We start from the raw sequence: 18,248 nt of genomic DNA, 5'->3' as shown, positions 1-18,248 counted from the left end.
AGGGGAACAAAATCATGTTCCATGAGAGACAGACAAAAAGGGATAACTATTAACCCTTTGCAGTACTCTATGGAAGATAGTTTGTACTGGGTCTGTGGATTTAAAAAGACTAATAAAGTCAGTGGCAACTTTACATGTTCTGGGAGACACTAGTCAGTCCCAGAAAATGGAGTTTAAATTGGGACGTCTGAAAAAGACACCCCTGTGTCACTGCACTAAAGGTGCTGTGTGACACACAGTAAAAAGATGATGCCTATGGAGTAGGTGAGGTTCCACAGTCTATGAAAACAAACATGTAAAATACACAGCAAAACACATGTAAGAGTGGGAAAAGGCTCACACCCTTACCAGGTGAAAAAAATCCTATTAATCCTATTAATCCAGCAAAGCTGCTGAGGGACTCAGTAGGTAAGGGAAATTAGCCATTCTGGAGAATTCCCCCTAACAGAAGACAGCTTCGGGTACCAGGCAGGTAGCAGTTCGGCAAACGAGGCATGGCAGACGTCTGCAGGCTGTCCGGCACGATGGCTTGGGGGCAAGAATCGCTGTGCCTGTGTGCTTGTTTGTTGGATCTGGAATGTTGCTCAGGCGGCACTGTGACTGCGGCGTAACAACAGTCAGCGCTGCAGCCAGATGCAGTTCGAGGACTCGACTGTCTCGAAATTGTCCTTAAAAGATGGGCACTGTATGATGCTTGTGTGGCAGTCCTCCTAGCATTTTAGCAGGGCCCGCGTCCTTTCAAGGTGGATGGGCCAAAGCTCAGGAGGGTGTTAGCAGCAACAGCCTTGTCCTTTGTCCAGAGACTCTCCGGCACTTCCCACCTAGGAAGCTTGCTGTCAGAACCTAGCAGGGCACGCTGTGTTCTGGCTGGGAACCGTTTCTGGAGCTGCTGGAGGGGTCCTCTGAGTCCAGTATCTCCCTCTGTTCCCTGGGAGATGTTTAGGGGAGGGATCTTGCTTTCCTCTTGGAACTCCTGGCCTTCCTTCACTGGCAGAAGATGTAAGGTAGACTGTACCTTCAGCTTGGGTCCAAATGAGTCCTTCTTCTTACTCCTTTCAAAGTCTGCAGATGATCTGATCAGTGAGGGGCTTGGCCCTCTTTTAAAGCTAAACAGGCCCCAGTGATTGGTGAAGGCTAGGCCCACCTTAATGAACCAATCCTGGGTCCCCACCAAGAATCTTCAGTGTTGCTTCAGATCAGAATCAGAGCTCCTGTCAACAGGCAGGTGAAGGATGAAAACATATACCTCTAAGTCCCACCCATCTTCCTGTCTGCTGTACATCAAAGTGTCTCTGTAATTAACTGAGCCCTATGCAGTGCTTGGTAAAAACATGGGCCTCCTTTGAAATAGGGGGTTGGAGGCAGACTTTAGTCTTCTACAATTCACATGCTTCCCTGCTCTGAAAGGAGTGGTTCCAGACAGGACATTCACTGACCTTTCATAAAAAGGAGGGGTGTTAGTACCAAGTTGACACATTGCATTACAAAGAGGTGTTGGTGTCTGGTCTCCATTGTCACTACATGCACCCAGGCCTCCCTGAGGCCTGCTAATTAACATTCTTCAGTATTCTCCACCACCAGCAAGGTGTAACATGGGGCCGTGAAATGCTAATCGGGCTGCCCACAGCTAGAGGCTTTTGATGTACCCACATCTGTCAGGTGTCAGCTACACATGACAGGGGAGGGCAGTGCTGGTAAGATGTGTCCTCCCAGAGTACAAGACTATTTTTCTGCTGTGCAGTGAGCGTGGAAAATATGTGCCGGAATGGCCCCACATATTTTCCAGAGGTTGATCTCCCATCATTCATTCTTTTAAATAAACTAAAATCAACAAGCCCAGGCGAGTGCACCTTCCCTGTGTGGATTGTGGAATTCCTCACAATCTCCCTTCATCAGAAGTGCGTGATCTTACATGGAGGTCATGAGCTTCCTCCACCTATCACATGTGGTACTGAGCTTCAGCAGCCTACATCTAGGGTGCCCTGGCTGATGGACCATCACTTTGTCTGGAGGATAACCCCGGGGGGGTGTCATGGAAAACCCACCCCAGATTCTCCTCAAACGTCCTAACCTGGAAAGCCCAAGAGGTGGACTGGCCTAAAGTTACATTGCAAGGTTCCCCACTCGCCTCTGGCACTAGAAGGCAGGAACACTAAGGGGCAGACTCCCAACAGTGGCTAGGTAATGTAAGTGCAGAGGAGGTACTTTTCAGTGGGGGTGGGGGGCACAGGGGTGGACGTCAGCACACATGATACATCTGTGCAGCCCCTTTGCATAAATGAGGGCTCCCAACACTAATGGAAACATGGCCCCCAGCATCTGCGGGGGCTGCGGGAACACGCTTACCACTCAGGGAGGGGCCTTTTAAGGGCTTTTTTCAATTGTCCTGGGGTGGGGTGTAGAGATTAAAGAAAGGGTCAGGATTGTCTCTGTCATGCTGTGTGCACCCCCTGCCGCAGAATAGAGTGGGGTGTGCTTTAAGCACTCCCGTATGTGTGCAGTCTGCAATGGGGGTGGGTGAGGGCATCATACAACATGGCGCAGCATTCTCTTGAGCAACTGAAGGAGATATCATCATGAAGGATATATGGCAATTGTAACACAGTAAAAACATACAATCATTAAAACCTCACCAAAGATGACAGCTAAAAAGGATTACAAGTACAGGTCATTGAATGGAGTGCATAAGCTGATTTCAGTCAGTATGCTTGACAGTCGTTCCCCGAGATAAAGGTCTAATATGAAAGTAACGATCAACCCACACGTGGTGAGTTCACCTACAGCAAATATGTTAGAGCAGTTCCTTCAATAAAGGTTGTATAAGCTATGTTCTCGACTGTGCATAAGCAGGGCAAAAGAGAATCAGGTGTGCTACGTCCTCGTATGGGGCTTCACATAGCGGGCAAGATCGATCTGTACACCCCTCGGACATGCTGCCCCTACAGCCCTCAGGTGTATTTAGTCAAACCTTGCCCCAGATGCGTGGGGCGTTCCGTCCAGAGCAGATATTGCTGAATAACCGGGACATGATTGTCATCAACCCACTGTTCTTTGACATTATGATTTCCATGCGTACAGACTCAGGGGGGCATGCAGTCCATCAATTCATTTCTCCCCGGGGGAGCACACTGCTGGGTGGGTACAAATGTGTGCTATTCATCACCCTCAGCTGTTTCTTGATGTCAGACAACCATGAGATCTTGTCTCCCAGATTCTTAGGTATCAGGAAGGTGATCAATTCATGGGTGAGGAACACCCTACCATTACCCCATAACCTGAGCCAGTGCAATGCTGGTTGCAGTGAGATCGTATCAGTAATTGGTGTGCATCCCAGCTCCATATGCACTCCGTAATTCAGGGCCGAGGCTGGCAGCCCCGGCAGATTCTTCAGGAATTGGTTCTCCAGGGTCTGGATCACATTAACATTGGAGTGGCCCATAGCTCCATCCCAAATTAGGCGAACAAAGCCGCTTTTCTCTTATGCAGCTGCATAAAAGGGGCGATTGGCTTGGCTTTAAACACAACCATGGCCCTAGAGATCCCACCCAAAGCCTGCTTGGACTGTCGGGCCTGTTTGGTTACGTGGGCCGTGGCGCCAATGTTGGTAGAAAATCAAACGCATAGGTAGTCAAAGAAATCAGCCCTGGGGATAACACTGGTCCTACAGTGAATGGCCCTAAAATGATTCCTCCCTCTCCCCTTCCAACAGGCCATCACCGCCGACGTTGCTGAATTTACCACCAAGTCCAGCCCCTCCATAAAGGTGGCATGTTCCCAAAGGCGGGCCAGCAGGACAGAATCATCTGCAAACAATAAATATGTAGCACCCTGGATAATCTGACGACGCTAAATCACATGATTTCTGATGCCATTGATAATAGAGGATCAAGGTGGCATGCATGTTACATTGACTACTCCAGAGCATTCCACAGCGTCGACAGGGATCTTCTCTGGAAAAAACTGAGCGATAGGAAACTCTGTCCAGGAATTTTGCATTTTTTGGAGGAAATGTATACAACAGTTTGTCTGGGTATGGGTGTAAATATATCACCAGCTATTAGAACTAACCTAGGCCTTAAGCAAGTATGGGTGACGTGCCCAGCCTTATACAACCTGTATGTGTCTGAGTTATGGGATAAGTATGTTACTATCAACAACTTCCCACCGAAAGCAGGAGGCAGGGCTATTTGTGTTTGAATGCATGCAGACGATATTATTTTGTTAGATAAAACACCTGTGGGATTACAAAGGATGCTGGATGAGTTATATCTCTACTCCAATGGAAATAACCTTAGTATTAATATTAATAAAACAAAGGTTATGATATTTGGGGGATCCAAAAGGAGTGGAGGTAAAAAGATTTTTAAATGGCATATTGATTCTGTCACATTGGAAGTGGTGTATATCTACCCCAATTATGAATACCCCCCCGCCTAAGAACTATTTCCATGAAGTAGTGTAATCGAAAGCTACACAGAAGTGGAATGTGTACGACAGTATATGACAAGTAGAGGTGGTTATTCTATTGAAGGATATTTGGAGGTGTAGAAAAGCTGCATCATAGCTGGGGTACTTCATGCACTGGAAACAGTGGAGGAAACATTTTTGACAAACCTAGGGAAATTAGAGGGGACGTTATGGAGACCACTGTTAGGCCTCTCTGGGACTACACCGATAGAGGCGATAAGGTGTGAACTGGGGCTAACCTCGCTGGAGACCCTGTGGAAAATAAGATGTTTTAAACTCTATTTTAGGATTATGATGTGGGAAGGGGAAGAAGAGAGCTTAATGAGACCTATTGGAATGGGAAAGAAAAAATGAATACTTATATGGAAAGTCTAAAAGAGACTGTACTCCTTTTCCTTAAAGAAATTGGTTTGAGAGTTCCAACTGAGAATAAAGAGATCACTTTGTTATTTAAATCACTCAATGAAGAAGCAAAAATATGGGACCTGTGTAAAAAACAGTCTTATCTCTATACTAAGAAACAATATGAAGTTTATGCCCTTCAAGGGCCAAAAGTTGCCACACCGAGAGATTACCTGTTAAAAACGCGAAATGGAGAGATTGTAAGATTTATCACGCAACTCTGTTTTAATATTCTCCCTTGTAAAGAATATACCGGGGCTTGGATGAAGATTCCCGGGGAGAAAGATGGTGGAGGCATTGCAATATTGAAGTAGAAACCATTAGACATATACTCACTCAATATACAAAACTATGTGAATGGTATTTTAAAGGATATGGCGAACTGGTGAGTGAGTTTAATATGATATCTTCTGACCAGTTTTGGTCGACCATTTACAAGGGGGAAATTATGGTATATATTTGGGCGGCTTTTTATATATGGAAGAGAGCAATTTTTTAATTTTTAATTGACAATATTCATTGTTTTAATGTGTGATTAGGTGCTAATTTTATTGCTGGAAGTATAGATAGGTATTAGTCGGCAATTAACAGAAACAATGTCTCTAATCTCCTTGTTTTTACAGAAGTTGCTGGATAGTTCAGATGAATTATATGACTATGAAATGTATGTTTTTAATTACTATGACTTTGCAATGTATGGGTATAACTGATTTGTGTATTTGTATATGTTATAGTGTATAAGGTTTTAATTAAACAATTTTGCACTTGAAACTCATTTTTAAAAAAAACAAAAAAAATTTAAATGGTATGGGCTGGCCATCCAATTTTGGGACGTCAGGAGAAGATTTTAGGAGGACCTTGTGTTTACCATTTATGGATAATCAGAAATGTAGGGGTGCCAACACACATCCCTGGCGCACCCCCAATTCAACTTGAAAGGAACCCATATAATGCCCATTGGCACCACTCCTCACACATGCCTGTGTGGAGTCGTGCAACCTGGCCAAAAGGTTCACCAGGGTCCCGGGCAATTTATTGACCTAAGCATGTCCACAACTTGGCCCAGTTGACTTTATCAAATGCCATGCCCAAATCCATGAATGCCAGATAGATGGGCTCCTCCTCCAGGTAAAGTGAATGTGCCATTACCAAATAAAGGTTAAGTAGCTGCTCGGCTGTGCCCAGCCCTGCCCTGAATCCAAGCTGGACCAGGGAGAGAACTCTGCTACTCACTACCCAGTCCTCCAGATCAAAGACTCCACTTCACTGCTTCCCTTTCTCTGTCACTTGGGTGGACTTTGACTCAGAGTGTAGGACAATTTGAACCATCAGAGGCAACTGGGAGGCAGGGAATGCCAGACAGCTTGAGGAGCTTCCATAGTCCGCCACCCCCACCCTACCCGGGAATAGAGTGAGTAAATGCTTTTCCCAATTACTTAGCCGCGGCTCAGACCCGCAACGAGTCAAAGTTCAGGTCAATGGTGGGCAGACCGAGAGTTTAGGTCTCTTCAAATGAGAGGCGCAGGATGCGAGCATGGGTAATAGTCGTGTGCGCGTGTGCTCTCACAGCACAGGATGCGAGCATGGGTAAAAGTTGTGTGCTCTTGTGCTAACACAGCAAAGGATGCGAGGATGGGTGATAGTCGTGTGCGCGTGTGCTCTCGCAGCATAGGATGCGAGCATGGGTAAAAGTTGTGTGCTCTTGTGCTCTCACAGCATAGGTTGCGAGCATGGGTAAAAGTTGTGTGCTCTTGTGCTCTCACAGCATAGGATGCGAGCATGGGTGATAGTCGTGTGCGCGTGTGCTCTCACAGCATAGGATGCGAGCATGGGTGATAGTCGTGTGAGCGTGTGCTCTCACAGCATAGGATGCGAGCATGGGTAATAGTCGTGCGTGCGTGTGCTCTCACAGCATAGGATGCGAGCATGGGTAATAGTCGTGCGCGCGTGTGCTCTCACAGCATAGGATGCGAGCATGGGTAATAGTTGTGCGCGCGGGTGCTCTCACAGCATAGGATGCGAGCATGGGTAATAGTCGTGCACGCGTGTGCTCTCACAGCATAGGATGCGAGCCTGGGTAAAAGTTGTGTGCTCTTGTGCTCTCACAGCATAGGATGTGAGCATGGGTAATAGTAGTGTGCGCGTGTGCTCTCACAGCATAGGATGCGAGCATGGGTAATAGTCATGTGCGCGTGTGCTCTCACAGCATAGGATGCGAGCATGGGTAATACTCGTGTGCGCGTGTGCTCTCACAGCATAGGATGCGAGCATGGGTAATAGTCGTGTGCTCTTGTGCTCTCACGGTATAGGATGCGAGCATGGGTTATAGTCGTGTGCTCTTGTGCTCTCACAGCATAGGATGCGAGCATGGGTACTAGTTGTGTGCTCTTGTGCTCTCACAGCATAGGATGCGAGCATGGGTAATAGTCGTGCGCGCGTGTGCTCTCACAGCATAGGATGCGAGCATGGGTAATAGTCGTGCGCGCGTGTGCTCTCACAGCATAGGATGCGAGCATGGGTAATAGTCGTGCGCGCGTGTGCTCTCACAGCATAGGATGCGAGCATGGGTAATAGTCGTGTGCTCTTGTGCTCTCACAGCATAGGATGCGAGCATGGGTACTAGTTGTGTGCTCTTGTGCTCTCACAGCATAGGATGCGAGCATGGGTAATAGTCGTGCGCGCGTGTGCTCTCACAGCATAGGATGCGAGCATGGGTAATAGTCGTGCGCGCGTGTGCTCTCACAGCATAGGATGCGAGCATGGGTAATAGTCGTGCGCGCGTGTGCTCTCACAGCATAGGATGCGAGCATGGGTTATAGTCGTGTGCTCTTGTGCTCTCACAGCATAGGATGCGAGCATGGGTACTAGTTGTGTGCTCTTGTGCTCTCACAGCATAGGATGCGAGCATGGGTAATAGTCGTGCGCGCGTGTGCTCTCACAGCATAGGATGCGAGCATGGGTAATAGTCGTGCGCGCGTGTGCTCTCACAGCATAGGATGCGAGCATGGGTAATAGTCGTGCGCGCGTGTGCTCTCACAGCATAGGATGCGAGCATGGGTAATAATCGTGCGCTCTTGTGCTGTCACAGCATAGGATGCGAGCATGGGTACTAGTTGTGTGCTCTTGTGCTGTCACAGCACAGGGAGATGTCCTGCTCTCACAGTATAATGTCAGTGTGCTGACCTCTCGGTCACCGTCACAACCAGGCACGGACAGCACAGACAGCGGCACCCTTTCCCGCAGCAGGGGGGCGAGGCCTCCAGAAGCAAAGGCAATGGCCGGGACCACGCCCCAGCAGAACAGAAAGCGACAGGAGATATAGGATAGGATATGATGTGACATTTATAACGCGCCTGTACACAAGTGTTTCTAGGCGCTCGCGCATCTCATGACCTTGAGAATTGCGGCCCATACATCACTCTTTCCGGCCCTACGAGGCAGTGCCCACGCCATCACACACACCCTCGCTTTTGGTGGGAAATGGAAGGAAATCTTGCACAAAAACACATCTTTCCCAACTCTCGTCCACCGCCCGCCCTTGAAGTAACCCACTCCTTTTCGCCAGGAGTGTCGGCAGATCGGCCCAGACATCCCTTGATGTGCATTATTTCTGACCCCACTGGAGCATCTTCGGAAGAGTGTGTGCACATGTGCACGTCGTACACTTACCCGTGGTCCTCTTTTCCCCGGTGCTCCTGGAAGGCCCGGCAGTCCAGCAATTCCCTGGAAAGGAAGGAAAGGAGACCGTTAGGAGCGTAAGGAGACTCGCACCCACCAAACCCCCTCCCCCGTCCTCTTGAAGAAAAGAAAACAGGCGCAGCTGCACAGCTTTGAGATCACACCAATGACACATAAGGCGCTACATAAAAAAAACACACGTAGAGCTGATGGCCCCTCTGGGCTCTTTTCCAGTTTTGGCCACTAGGTGGTGATGCATCACCTCAGATAAGCCTCGCATTGGAGTCCAGCTGGGAGCGAGGTGGCATGTGAGCAGGGGGCACAGGGAGCACACAGCTTGTGGGTGCTGCTTGGTTCCTTACCCACCCATTGACTGCCCATGGCCATGTTAATCCCTATGGCCATACACACCCAGTCGCCCCCCCCGCCACCTCGCCCACCCCCGCCGCCTAAAATGTAGAGGCTGGGGTTTCTAAGCAGTGTGTGTGTACTCTTCACTGAACAAGCATCGGCAAATGCAAGAGTTTGCACTTTTCTTTAGGTGTTATTTACTGGCACTGCCAAAAAGGCACTTTCCTTTTTCTTCTTTGCGGCGGAGGAGGCCCAGCTGCCGTGACCTCTGAGCACCCCTGGCCTGGCTATTGGTGGCCACCTTCCTGGTAAGCCCCACCACTGACCTTGGGCCTTGTGCCCCAGCATGTCCTTTCTGCCTTTAATTGCATCCGTGTAGTAGGAGAATCTTTAATGGGCACAAGCGTCCCGCGTCGAGTTTATTTACAATGGATGATGCTACCCACCGACACTGCATGGCCCTGCTAACATGCCCACCCTCATTGCAGCCCCCCTGATGGTGTGCCTGCCCTGAGCCTGCCCCCGTTCCCATTGACTGGCTACAAAGAACCGGGAGGCAGGAGCCGGCCCATGTTATCCAAGGGCCGCATCGAAGGCCCTGTCTGCTCCCTGTCCACTGCCTGGCCGGGTCTGTGGGTCTCTCCTACAACCCCCTACGTGTTCATAGAGGCTGAGGAGAACTCCACACGTTCTGGAAACGCTGAATTAATGGAGCATGTAACATTTCTCAGAAAGTCAGTTCCTTTAATTAACCTCATCAATCCTCTTCCTTCGCACCTGGGACTGTCCCACCTCTCACTCCTTCTCATCTGGACTAATTTGAGCTGTCCTCTGCCCAGTTGCTGCGTGTGTTTTCACCTTGTGATGCCAAAAATTGAATATAGCTGTGCCATCTGCAGCCTCTACTTCCTGCCCCCTGTTTCTCCGCCTCCCCTCCCCCTTCCACCCTACCCCACCCTCTTGCTAGCACTCTCCTCTTCTTCTATCCTCCTTATATTGCTTTTTATTGTCCCCCTTTCTGTTTTCAACCCCCTCACCCCATCCTCATCCTCATCTCCTCTCCATCCTACTTGCCCATTCCCTTAAACCTGATTAACTACTCGGAGCGTAGTCTACATTTTCCACACTGCTCTTCCCTCCCCTCCCCTCCCCCTCCACTGTATTCATGCCACGACGCTACATAGTTGTATGATTAGCATTGTATAGTAGTTTGTCTGTCATACCTTGCCCCGCCCCCATCCACCTTTGCCCTATTTGTGGTGCATGCCCAGGTACCGCATCATTAGCAGCACCTTCCGCTGATGTCACATTGGTGCATGCCTGGGTACTGGCACCTTTAGCCGTCCCTACCGCTGATGGCACATTGGCGCATGCCCGGGTACCAGCACCATTAGCCGCTTCTGCCGCTGATGGCACATTGGTGCATGCCCGGGTACCGCATCATTAGCAGCACCTTCCGCTGATGGCATATTGGTGCATGCCCGGGTACTGGCACCATTAGCCGCTCCTACCGCTGGTGGAACATTGGTGCATGCCCGGGTACCGGCATCATTAGGAGCTCCTTCCGCTGATCGCACATTGGTGCATGCCCGGGTACCGGCACCATTAGCCGCTCCTTCCGCTGATGGCCCATTGGTGCATGCCTGGGTACCAGTACCATTAGCCGCTCCTACCGCTGGTGGTACAATGGTGCATGCCCGGGTACCGGCACCATAAGCCGCACCTACCGCTGGTGGCACATTGGTGCATGCCCGGGTACCGGCACCATTAGCAGCTCCTACCGCTGATGGCACATTGGTGCATGCCCGGGTACCGGCACCATTAGCAGCTCCTTCCGCTGATGGAACATTGGTGCATGCCCGGGTACCGGCACCATTAGCAGCTCCTACCGCTGATGGCACATTGATGCATGCCTGGGTACCGGCACCATTAGCCGCTCCTACCGCTGGTGGCACAATGGTGCATGCCCGGGTAACGGCACCATTAGCCGCACCTACCGCTGATGGCACATTGGTGCATGCCCGGGTGCCAGCACCATTAGCAGCTCCTACCGCTGATGGCACATTGGTGCATGCCCGGGTTCCTGCACCATTAGCCGTTCCTAACGCTGATGGCACAATGGTGCATGCCCGGGTACCGGCACCATTAGCAGCTCCTACCGCTGATGGCACATTGGTGCATGCCTGGGTACCGGCACCATTAGCAGCTCCTTCTGCTGATGTCACGTTAGTGCATGCCCGGCTACCGGCACCATTAGCAGCTCCTACTGCTGATGGCACATTGGAGCATGCCCGGGTACCGGCACCATTAGCCGCTCCTACCTCTGATGGCACATTGGTGCATGCCCGGGTACCGGCACCATTAGCCGCTCCTTCCGCTGATGGACCATTGGTGCATGCCCGGGTACCGGCACCATTAGCCGCTCCTACCGCTGGTGGCACAATGGTGCATGCCCGGGTAACGGCATCATTAGCCGCTCCTAACACTGATGGCATATTGGTGCATGCCCGGGTACTGGCACCATTAGCCGCTCCTACCGCTGGTGGAACATTGGTGCATGCCCGGGTACCGGCATCATTAGGAGCTCCTTCCGCTGATGGCACATTGGTGCATGCCCGGGTACCGGCACCATTAGCCGCTCCTTCCGCTGATGGCCCATTGGTGCATGCCTGGGTACCAGTACCATTAGCCGCTCCTACCACTGATGGCACATTGGTGCATGCCCAGGTACCGGCACCATTAGCAGCTCCTTTTGCTGATGTCACGTTAGTGCATGCCCGGGTACCGGCACCATTAGCCACTCCTTCCGCTGATGGAACATTGGTGCATCCCCGGGTACCGGCACCATTAGCAGCTCCTACCGCTGATGGCACATTGGTGCATGCCTGGGTACCGGCACCATTAGCCGCTCCTACCGCTGGTGGTACAATGGTGCATGCCCGGGTACCGGCACCATTAGCCGCACCTACCGCTGGTGGCACATTGGTGCATGCCCGGGTACCGGCACCATTAGCAGCTCCTACCGCTGATGGCACATTGGTGCATGCCCGGGTACCGGCACCATTAGCAGCTCCTTTTGCTGATGTCACGTTAGTGCATGCCCGGGTACCGGCACCATTAGCCGCTCCTTCCGCTGATGGAACATTGGTGCATGCCCGGGTACCGGCACCATTAGCAGCTCCTACCGCTGATGGCACATTGATGCATGCCTGGGTACCGGCACCATTAGCCGCTCCTACCGCTGGTGGCACAATGGTGAATGCCCGGGTAACGGCACCATTAGCCGCACCTACCGCTGATGGCACATTGGTGCATGCCCGGGTGCCAGCACCATTAGCAGCTCCTACCGCTGATGGCACATTGGTGCATGCCCGGGTTCCTGCACCATTAGCCGTTCCTAACGCTGATGGCACAATGGTGCATGCCCGGGTACCGGCACCATTAGCAGCTCCTACCGCTGATGGCACATTGGTGCATGCCTGGGTACCGGCACCATTAGCAGCTCCTTCTGCTGATGTCACGTTAGTGCATGCCTGGGTACCGGCACCATTAGCAGCTCCTACTGCTGATGGCACATTGGAGCATGCCCGGGTACCGGCACCATTAGCCGCTCCTTCCGCTGATGGACCATTGGTGCATGCCCGGGTACCGGCACCATTAGCCGCTCCTACCGCTGGTGGCACAATGGTGCATGCCCGGGTAACGGCATCATTAGCCGCTCCTAACACTGATGGCATATTGGTGCATGCCCGGGTACTGGCACCATTAGCCGCTCCTACCGCTGGTGGAACATTGGTGCATGCCCGGGTACTGGCATCATTAGGAGCTCCTTCCGCTGATGGCACATTGGTGCATGCCCGGGTACCGGCACCATTAGCCGCTCCTTCCGCTGATGGCCCATTGGTGCATGCCCGGGTACCGGTACCATTAGCCGCTCCTATCGCTGATGGCACATTGGTGCATGCCCGGGTACCGGCACCATTAGCAGCTCCTTTTGCTGATGTCACGTTAGTGCATGCCCGGGTACCGGCACCATTAGCCGCTCCTTCTGCTGATGGAACATCGGTGCATGCCCGGGTACCGGCACCATTAGCAGCTCCTACCGCTGATGGCACATTGGTGCATGCCTGGGTACCGGCACCATTAGCCGCTCCTACCGCTGGTGGTACAATGGTGCATGCCCGGGTACCGGCACCATTTGCCGCACCTACCGCTGGTGGCACATTGCTGCATGCCCGGGTACCGGCACCATTAGCCGCTCCTTCCGCTGATGGAACATTGGTGCATGCCCGGGTACCGGCACCATTAGCAGCTCCTACCGCTGATGGCACATTGGTGCATGGCTGGGTACCGGCACCATTAGCCGCTCCTACCGCTGGTGGCACAATGGTGCATGCCCGGGTCACGGCACCATTAGCCGCACCTACCGCTGATGGCACATTGGTGCATGCCCGGGTACCGGCACCATTAGCAGCTCCTACCGCTGATGGCACATTGGTGCATGCCCGGGTTCCTGCACCATTAGCCGCTCCTAACGCTGATGGCACATTGGTGCATGCCCGGGTACCGGCACCATTAGCAGCTCCTTCTTCTGATGGCACATTGCTGCATGCCCGGGTACTGGCACCATTAGTCGCTCCTACCGCTGATGGCACTTTGGTGCATGCCCGGGTACTGGCAACATTAGCAGCTCCCAACGCTGATGGCACATTGGTGCATGCCCGCGTACCGGCACCATTAGCCACTCCTAACGCTGATGGCACATTGGTGCATGCCCGGGTACCGGCACCATTAGCCGCTCGTAACGCTGATGGCACATTGGTGCATGCCCGGGTACCAGAACCATTAGCCGCTCCTAACGCTGATGGCACATTAGTGCATGTGAGGGTACCGGCACCATTAGCAGCTCCTACCTCTGATGGCACATTGGTGCATGCCCGGGTACCGGCACCTTTAGCCGCTCCTACCGCTGATGGCACATTGGTGCATGCCCGGGTACCGGCATCACTAGCAGCTCCTTCCACTGATGGCACATTGGTGCATGCCCTGGTACCGGCACAGTTAGCCGCTCCTTCCGCTGATGGCACATTGGTGCATGCCCGGGTACCGGCACCATTAGCCGCTCCTAACGCTGATGGCACATTGGTGCATGCCCGGGTACCGTCACCATTAGCAGCTCCTACCGCTGATGGCACATTAGTGCATGTGGGGTACCAGCACCATTAGCAGCTCCTTGCGCTAATGGCACATTAGTGCATACCCGGGTACCGGCCCCATTAGGCGTTCCTACTGCTGATGGCACATTGGTGCATGCCCGGGTACCGGCACCATTAGCAGCTCCTTCCGCTGATGTCACGTTAGTGCATGCCCGGGTACCGGCACCATTAGCCGCTCCTTCCGCTGATGGCACATTGGTGCATGCCCGGGTACCGGCACCATTAGCCGCTCCTTCCGCTGATGGCACATTGGTGCATGCCCGGGTACCGGCACCATTAGCCGCTCGTATCGCTGATGGCACATTGGTGCATGCCCGGGTACCAGCATCGTTAGCAGCTCCTTTCTCTGATGTCACGTTAGCCGCTCCTTCCACTGATGGAACATCGGTGCATGCCCGGGTACCGGCACCATTAGCAGCTCCTACCGCTGATGGCACATTGGTGCATGCCCGGGTACCGGCACCATTAGCAGCTCCTACCGCTGATGGCACATTGGTGCATGCCCGGGTACCGGCACCATTAGCAGCTCCTACCGCTGATGGCACATTGGTGCATGCCCGGGTACCGGCACCATTAGCAGCTCCTACCGCTGATGGCACATTGGTGCATGTCCGGGTACCGGCATCATTAGCAGCTCCTTCCGCTGATGGCACATTGGTGCATGCCCGGGTACCGGCACCATTAGCCGCTCCTACCGCTGATGGCACATTGGTGCATGCCTGGGTACTGGCAACATTAGCAGCTCCTAACGCTGATGGCACATTGGTGCATGCCCGGGTACCGGCACCATTATCCGCTCCTACCGCTGATGGCACAATGGTGCATGCCGGGGTACGGCAACATTAGCCGCTCCTACCGCTGATGGTGCATTGGTGCATGCCCGGGTACCGGCACCATCAGCCGCTCCTACCACTGATGGCATATTAGTGTATGCCTGGATACCGGCACCATTAGCAGCTCCTAACGCTGATGGAACATTGGTGCATGCCCTGGGAACGGCACCATTAGCCGCTCCTGCCGCTGATGGCACATTGGTGCATGCCCGGGTACCGGCACCATTAGCAGCTCCTACCGCTGATGGCACATTGGTGCATGCCCGGGTACCGGCACCATTAGCCGCTCCTAACGCTGATGGCACATTAGTGCATGCCCGGGTACCGGCACCATTAGCAGCTCCTACCGCTGATGGCACTTTGGTGCATGCCCGGGTACCGGCAACATTAGTAGCTCCTTTTGCTGATGTCACGTTAGTGCATGCCCGGATACCTGCATCATTAGCCGCTCCTACCACTGAAGGCACATTTGTGCATGCCCGGGTACCAGCATCATTAGCAGCTCCTTCCGCTGATGGCACATTGGTGCATGCCAGGGTACCAGCATCATTAGCAGCTCCTACCGCTGATGGCACATTGGTGCATGCCCGGGTTCCTGCACCATTAGCCGCTCCTAACGCTGATGGCACAATGGTGCATGCCCGGGTACCGGCACCATTAGCAGCTCCTACCGCTGATGGCACATTGGTGCATGCCCGGGTACCGGCAACATTAGTAGCTCCTTTTGCTGATGTCACGTTAGTGCATGCCCGGATACCGGCACCATTAGCCGCTCCTAACGCTGATGGCACATTGGTGCATGCCCATGTACCGGCACCATTAGCCTCTCCTACCTCTGATGGCACATTGGTGCATGCCCGGGTACCGGCACCATTAGCCGCTCCTACCGCTGATGGCACATTGGTGCATGCCCGGGTACCGGCATCATTAGCAGCTCCTTCTGCTGATGGCACATTAGTGCATGCCCGGGTACCTGCATCATTAGCCGCTCCTACCACTGAAGGCACATTTGTGCATGCCCGGGTACCAGCATCATTAGCAGCTCCTTCCGCTGATGGCACATTGGTGCATGCCAGGGTACCAGCATCATTAGCAGCTCCTTCCGCTGATGGCATATTGGTGCATGCCCGGGTACCGGCACCATTAGCCGCTCCTACCGCTGATGGCACATTGGTGCATCGCGGGTACCAGCATTATTAGCAGCTCCTTCTGCTGATGGCACATTGGTGCATGCCCGGGTACCGGCACCATTAGCCGCTACTACCGCTGATGGCACATTGGTGCATGCCCGGGTACTGGCACCATTAGCCTCTCCTACCGCTGATGGCACATTGGTGCATGCCCGGGTACCGGCACCATTAGCCTCTCCTACCTCTGATGGCACATTGGTGCATGCCCGGGTACCGGCACCATTAGCCGCTCCTACCGCTGATGGCACATTGGTGCATGCCCGGGTACCGGCATCATTAGCAGCTCCTTCTGCTGATGGCACATTAGTGCATGCCCGGGTACCTGCATCATTAGCCGCTCCTACCACTGAAGGCACATTTGTGCATGCCCGGGTACCAGCATCATTAGCAGCTCCTTCCGCTGATGGCACATTGGTGCATGCCAGGGTACCAGCATCATTAGCAGCTCCTTCCGCTGATGGCATATTGGTGCATGCCCGGGTACCGGCACCATTAGCCGCTCCTACCGCTGATGGCACATTGGTGCATCGCAGGTACCAGCATTATTAGCAGCTCCTTCTGCTGATGGCACATTGGTGCATGCCCGGGTACCGGCACCATTAGCCGCTACTACCGCTGATGGCACATTGGTGCATGACCGGGTACCGGCACCATTAGCTGCTCCTACCGCTGATGGCACATTGGTGCATGCCCGGGTACCAGCACCATTAGCCGCTCCTTCCGCTGATGGCACATTGGTGCATGCCCGGGTACCGGCACCATTAGCAGCTCCTACTGCTGATGGCACATTGGTGCATGCCCGGGTACCGGCACCATTAGCAGCTCCTACCGCTGATGGCACATTGGTGCATGCCCGGGTACCGGCACCATTAGCTGCTCCTACCGCTGATGGCACATTGGTGCATGCCCGGGTACCGGCATCATTAGCAGCTCCTTCCGCTGATGGCACATTGGTGTATGCCCGGGTACCGGCACCATTAGCCGCTCCTACCGCTGATGGCACATTGGTGCATGCCCGGGTACCGGCAACATTAGCAGCTCCTAACGCTGATGGCACATTGGTATATGCCCGGGTACCGACACCATTAGCAGCTCCGTCCGCTGATGTCACGTTAGTGCATGCCCGGGTACCGGCACCATTAGCCACTCCTTCCGCTGATGGCAAATTGGTGCATGCCCAGGTACCGGCACCATTAGCCGCTCCTAATGCTTATGGCACATTAGTGCATGCCCGGGTACCGGCACCATTAGCCGCTCATGCCACTGATGGCACATTGGTGCATGCCCGGGTACCGGCACCATTAGCCGCTCCTACCGCTGATGGCACATTGGTATATGCCCGGGTACCGACACCATTAGCAGCTCCGTCCGCTGATGTCACGTTAGTGCATGCCCGGGTACCGGCACCATTAGCCACTCCTTCCGCTGATGGCAAATTGGTGCATGCCCAGGTACCGGCACCATTAGCCGCTCCTAATGCTTATGGCACATTAGTGCATGCCCGGGTACCGGCACCATTAGCCGCTCATGCCACTGATGGCACATTGGTGCATGCCCAGGTACCAGCACCATTACCGCTCCTACCGCTGATGGCACATTGGTATATGCCCGGGTACCGACACCATTAGCAGCTCCTTCCGCTGATGTCACGTTAGTGCATGCCCAGGTACCGGCACCATTAGCCACTCCTACCACTGATGGCACATTGGTGCATGCCTGGGTACCGGCATCATTAGCAGCTCCGTCCGCTGATGGCACATTAGTGCATGCACGGGTACCGCACCATTAGCCGCTCCTGCTGCTGATGGCACATTGGTGCATGCCCGGGTACCGGCACCATTAGCCGCTCCTAACGCTGATCGCACATTAGTGCATACACAGGTACCGGCACCATTAGCCGCTCCTGCCACTGATGGCACATTGGTGCATGCCTGGGTACCGGAACCATTAGCCAATCCTACCACTGATGGCACATTGGTGCATGCCTGGGTACCGGCATCATTAGCAGCTCCGTCCGCTGATGGCACATTAGTGCATGCCCGGGTACCGGCACCATTAGCCGCTCCTAACGCTGATCGCACATTAGTGCATACCCGGGTACTGGCACGATT

The 18,248-nt window shown here is 53.4% G+C and overlaps 1 protein-coding gene across 2 annotated transcripts in view; it reads right to left on the bottom strand.

Annotated features, from left to right (window-relative positions):
• The window catches only part of COL27A1 (collagen type XXVII alpha 1 chain), a 1,990,256-nt gene that overhangs the window by 1,652,321 nt on the left and 319,687 nt on the right, over positions 1-18,248 (bottom strand). For both annotated transcript variants that reach the window (XM_069609095.1, XM_069609096.1), the window contains exon 4: positions 8,539-8,592. In XM_069609095.1, coding sequence (XP_069465196.1) covers positions 8,539-8,592 — 54 coding nt within the window. The remainder of the gene's footprint in view (positions 1-8,538; positions 8,593-18,248) is intronic.

Source organism: Ambystoma mexicanum, chromosome 8 (assembly GCF_040938575.1).
Source record: "Ambystoma mexicanum isolate Mex_15411 chromosome 8, UKY_AmexF1_1, whole genome shotgun sequence".
NCBI lineage: Eukaryota > Metazoa > Chordata > Amphibia > Caudata > Ambystomatidae > Ambystoma > Ambystoma mexicanum.
Note: the sequence above shows the minus strand (reverse complement) of the source record. Positions and strands in the feature narration are given on the sequence as shown.